The sequence below is a fragment of the Octopus sinensis genome, linkage group LG5 (genome assembly GCF_006345805.1).
Source record: "Octopus sinensis linkage group LG5, ASM634580v1, whole genome shotgun sequence".
NCBI classification, from domain to species: domain Eukaryota; kingdom Metazoa; phylum Mollusca; class Cephalopoda; order Octopoda; family Octopodidae; genus Octopus; species Octopus sinensis.
Window position 1 is genome coordinate 74,099,439 of NC_043001.1, and position 5,333 is coordinate 74,104,771.

Sequence of the window (5,333 nt, forward strand, 5' to 3'; positions counted from 1 at the left end):
TCACAGATCCCCCTCCATGTTTAACAGTTGGAAGAAGGCAGTCTGGGTCAAATGCTTCTTTTGGCTGTCTCCCAATGTATTCTCAGCCAGTGGTTGGAATTGAGATAAAGGATGACTCATTCGAGAAAATAACATTCTTCCACTGCTCTAGGGACTAATCCTGTAGGTTTTTACTCCACTCTAAACGCTTTGCAACATTCATTTTTGAAAGTAGTGGTTTTCTGATTGCAACCTTCCCATGAAATCTGGTTTTGTGCAGCTACCAGTGAACAGTTTTTGTAGAAACTGGGTTCTCGAGGCAGTCATTAAGCTCTGCAGTAATTTTGGGAGTTGCACTTTTGTGATCCTTTCTAACAATTCACATAAGAGTCTGACGGTCCCTATCTTCCGGAGCTTTGTTTCGCCGAGGTTTTACTAAAACACTAATAACAAATCAAAAAACATAAAAATAAACAAGCTTTTGACAGTTTTATAGATAAGCCAAAATTATGATGCTAGGTATTTTCATTGTTTTGTCCAACCTCTGCAGGAAAAACTTCCACCTGTCCCCACCCCCATTTTCTCCCAAATTTGTTTATTAAAAAAGTTTTTTGAACCCCAAATCCCCCTTTACTTATATGGAGGTTCCGGAAAATTGCCAAAAATTGGCATTGTGAAAATTTCCCCCTTCCCCCACCCCAATTCTTCAATTTTGATTTTTTTTCCTCAACACTAACCCTAAACACCTAACCCTAACCTTAACCGTAAGTACAGAAATGTTTTGAAATTTTTGTCCAAATCATAATGTCCGTATTTTTCCGCATATTTAGAAAAAAAATATTTTTAAAGTGTGGTTTTTTGTGGGGGACGGGCGGAAGTCTTGCCCCCCCCGCCCTGTATATATGTATGTGTGTGTATGTATGTGTGTATGTGTATGTGTGTGTGTATAGGTTTCAAACTCGTACGCATGTATATAAAGATACATCACCACTACCCCCATCACTACCATTTCTACTACTACTACTTGCAGCAGCAGCAGTAACAACAACAACAACATGTAGCAGGAGTAGCATTATTACAGCTATCAGAAATTATTTGTGTCAATTCAAGGGAGATCACTCTGAATATCAAACTCACTTAACTTCCTCACTTCAAATGAGTTTGTATTATGCTTGGCAACATGTACGGATTTCATAGCACACTTGGCCGCTTTCAGTGGCGAACGTGCAAACATTTCTCTGTTCTTCGAGCATTGTTAAAGTCTGAAGGCTCGAAATGTTATAGAAGAGACATATCAATAGATTGTCTCAGCCAAAACAGTTACCAAAATTCGCCAAGTTCTTTCTGCCCTGAGTTTGATTGGGATTATCTTTGTAATCCAGAAAACACTTTGGAAATAAAAGAAAACATACGGAATCGTAAAGGAATAGGAGATATAGATGCTGTTCACAGACTATGGAAAGATGTAAATATAAATTTGTATTTCATTTTACCCAAGCGACTCGTAAATAATATCGAAGTTCTTTATACACATCGTTATTATTGCCGATTAGCCGGTATATTAAACGTAAATTAACTGTGATATTTATTCCGCCTAAGTTACAAACATACTCCCTTGTTGCTCTCTATTTCAGAAATACATTGAAAAAAGTCAAGGACAAATGAGGCTCTTGTTTTCGAAATATATGACAGAAAATTTTTATACAAGTAAACGAGCTTAAGATCTGTTTCAAGTAAAGGTTACCTCTAAAGGTTATTTCTGGCTTATTATTTTGAAAGGAATCCTATCGTAAAATCTTTTTTCCGTATTACAACGGAAGTATCTCTGACTTTTGATTTTTGATAATATAATTTAAAAGTTGTTCTGGTGTGATTTTTATAAATAATTTATTAACAATAATTTTAATTGTTGGTAAAAGAAAAATAAAGAACCGGCATACCTGCACAAATGGAATTTGTAAAGTAAAAATGGCATGATACGCATACTATTGGCTCGTTAGTACGTATTTTACCAGTTACATTCTTTACTTTATATAGAATTAACTGAAAGACTTATAAACAGTAAAATACATATAGATGTTTTGAAAACTTGGCTATCAAGTTGTCATTACAATACCTCATCTCCTGGGTCATTCCATCTTTACAATTGACAAAGTCAAAGTAATAAAGATATTTGGTAGTTCAGATAGAAAGATTTGTGAAAATGTATGAAGTTAGGTTGAACTTCATTCTTTGGCTGGTCTTTTATCTGCTTGGTATCCTGTCTTCAATGCGGTCATGCTGTCTGACTTAGTACTTACAACTCATTGCTTTTATTTGAAACAAATTGGAGGGTTTGTCTTGAGGAAGATGTGGCTGTTATATTATGCAGATCAAGCAATAACATAGAAACTCCTAACCTTATTGTTTCTGTTGCTTTTTAGACTCATCATTCCTGATTCAACAGACATGATTGAAAATGTTCCAGTTGCAAATATTTTTTATTTTATATTCAGATGTAGTACACCCAAGACTAGTGTATCTAATGTTGTTTTCATTTTTCTTTTCTGAGACATTAAGGGAGATTTAATTGTTATTTCTAGTAAGTAGAGCAACCATATTGACACTCCCTTATTAGCTTCACCTTATGTTTGTAGACATGTGTAGTAGACTAAGCTTGTTTAATCTGTTACAGGTATCAAGGGAAGATAATTCGACGAAGAAGCAAGAATTGATTGATAAATTAAAATCATTGGCTGCAGACATTCCCAACAAAATCCATCCATTGGCACCATTTGGGAATGAATCTTGTAATCGTGTTGTCAAAACTTTTGGTAAAGAATCTGTAAATGTAGGAAAAGTGAAGGGTGTTGTTGAAATTGGAGAGAAAGCAGGATGGCTCCGTACCTCCAATGTTGGAACAACCACTGGCCAACGGAGTTATTATTTTCTGAACCAACTTGCTCGACTGGAACTGGCCCTAGTAAATTATTGTCTGGATAAGCTCCGTTTGGAAGGATTTCAATTGGTATCTGTTCCAGAGATTTTAAGGCCAGAAATCATTGAAGGTATTTTATTTTTCAAATTTTATATTAAAGATTATTTCATTACCATCTTTTAACATCCGCCTTCCATGCTGGCATAGTTTGGACAGTTTGACAGGATCTGATATATTGAAGGACTGCATTGTGTTCCAGTGTCTGCTTTTGCATGGTTTGTATGGTTGTGTACCCTTTCTAATGCTAACCACCTGACACACACACATATAACAATACACAAACTCACACACATATATAAAATATATGTGTGTGTGTTACTTTGTTTTACTGTCTCCCCGCCTTGTTATCACATGGTAGCTGTAAGCAAGTGTCACTGACATCCTAATGGTGTCCTTTGTTTCCAATCTTCCATGAAATCATGTCTGGGCAAGATGAAATATTACCTTCGTTGGAACAGGTGAGGTTTGATGATAGGAAAGGCATCTAGTTGCACAAAAGCTGTCTGATTCATGTGAGCATGTTAAAGTGTATGTTCCATGTATATATATATATATTTATATATATAGTATATATACTGTGTGTATATATATATAGTATATATACTGTGTGTGTATATATATATATACGCACATACATACTCTCTTATACACACATGCACCTTTGTGTTGAGGGTCATCTTTACCTTGTTATCTCCCCTACTTTCCTTCCTGTGTTTGACCCTTCTGTTCGGCACTAGTCACCATGATAGATCGTTAGCCTCTACACACATTTTTTTCTCTCCTTGTTTTTTCTGTGTCCCTTTCTGTAGAAGAGCATAGGCTCGAAACGTAAAAGACTTTTTCTATTCCTGAGCATTACACTAATACATCTGTTTGTTTTGTGCACCACCTGTCTTCGTCTTTTGTTTTTTTCGTAAACTCTCCCTATATATATATATATATAACCCATGCTAGCATGGAAAGCGGACGTTAAATGATGATGATGATGATATACTGTGTGTGTATATATACTTTGTTTGTATATATATATATATATGTATGTATATATACTGTGTGTGTGTGTGTATATATATATATATATATATATATATACACATTCTACCTCTGCCATCTTACCCATACTCCGCACCACTTCCTATTGCCTTATGTGTCCCACTATTCATTCTAATCTCTCCAGAGTGCACGCCTTCGACTACTTTCTTTCTCTCACTTATTCCACCTTTCTGCTGAACTTGTCCTCTCCCTCAACTGCTTCTCATTTGCGGGGAACTTTTACCAACAGGACTTACGAGTGGCCATGGGAATGAGAATGGACCATAACTATGTGAACTTGTTTGTTGGCTATGTCGAGGCCCAAATAGTTTCACAAATGAGCTATAGTCGTTATATTGAGGACTGTATCAGTGTGACCTTACTCTCCCATGAACAACTGGACTCCTTCCTTTCCTTTGTCCAATTCTTCCATCCTGCCGTCAAATTTTCCTGCATTATCTCTAACTCTTCCGTTGGATTTCTTACATTTCTGTCAGCATACACCACTCTTCTCTCACTATCTCCATCCACTACAAACACACTGACTCACTCTCCTACCTTAACTTCTCCTCCTCCCACCTTACCTACACGAAGCTCTCCATCCCCTACTCCCAATTCCTCCATCTACACAGGCTCTGCAATGACGACCATGACCTTGAGACTCAGTCTCAACTTATGGCTCACCACTTCATCTTACATCGATATCCCCTCACCATTATCCACACTGCCCTAACCCAGGCATAACCTGTGGAATGTGCCTCTGCTCTTTCTACTTGCACTTGCCTCCACACTTACCTGTCTCCCATTTCACCTCACCTAGCACCCCTCCACGCTACTCTCCAATGCACCATTCTCCGAGCCTTCCATCAACTCCAGTCCAACCCTTACCCTTTGAAAATCTTCCCTTACCTACACCTTCCCTCCTTTAAATGAGCCCATAACCTGCATGACCTCCTGGTTCACAGTTTCTTCCCTACTCCTGTCTCCCAGCTTGGTTCCTTCCCCTCCTCCCACCCACACTGTTGCACCTGTCCCTCCCTCTCCAACACCACCAACCTCACAGGCACCCATCACTGTCTGTATCATGTCACTGACTCCTTTACCTTCACTTCTAGTATGTTATTCACTACCTCTACACCTCTCCCTGTCCTTCCCTGTACATTGGTCAAACAGGACGCCACTTCCGATCTACCAGTCATTTGCTACAACAGCTGCCTGTGTTTGGACTGTCACTGCACTGGGACCATTCGGACTCCTGTTTTCACTGTGAACAAGAACTAATCTTCTCTCTTCACTCCTTTGCACTAAATGGGCTCAACTCACCTCCTCTCTTCATCTGACAGCA

The 5,333-nt window shown here is 38.2% G+C and overlaps 1 protein-coding gene across 1 annotated transcript in view; it reads left to right on the forward strand.

Moving 5' to 3' along the window:
- The first annotated feature begins 1,091 nt into the window (after window positions 1–1,091).
- The window catches only part of LOC115212189 (serine--tRNA ligase, mitochondrial), a 9,037-nt gene continuing 4,795 nt past the window's right edge, over window positions 1,092–5,333 (forward strand). The window contains exons 1-2 of the mRNA XM_029781029.2: window positions 1,092–1,444; window positions 2,654–3,026. Coding sequence (XP_029636889.2) covers window positions 1,148–1,444; window positions 2,654–3,026 — 670 coding nt within the window. The 5' untranslated portion in view covers window positions 1,092–1,147. The remainder of the gene's footprint in view (window positions 1,445–2,653; window positions 3,027–5,333) is intronic.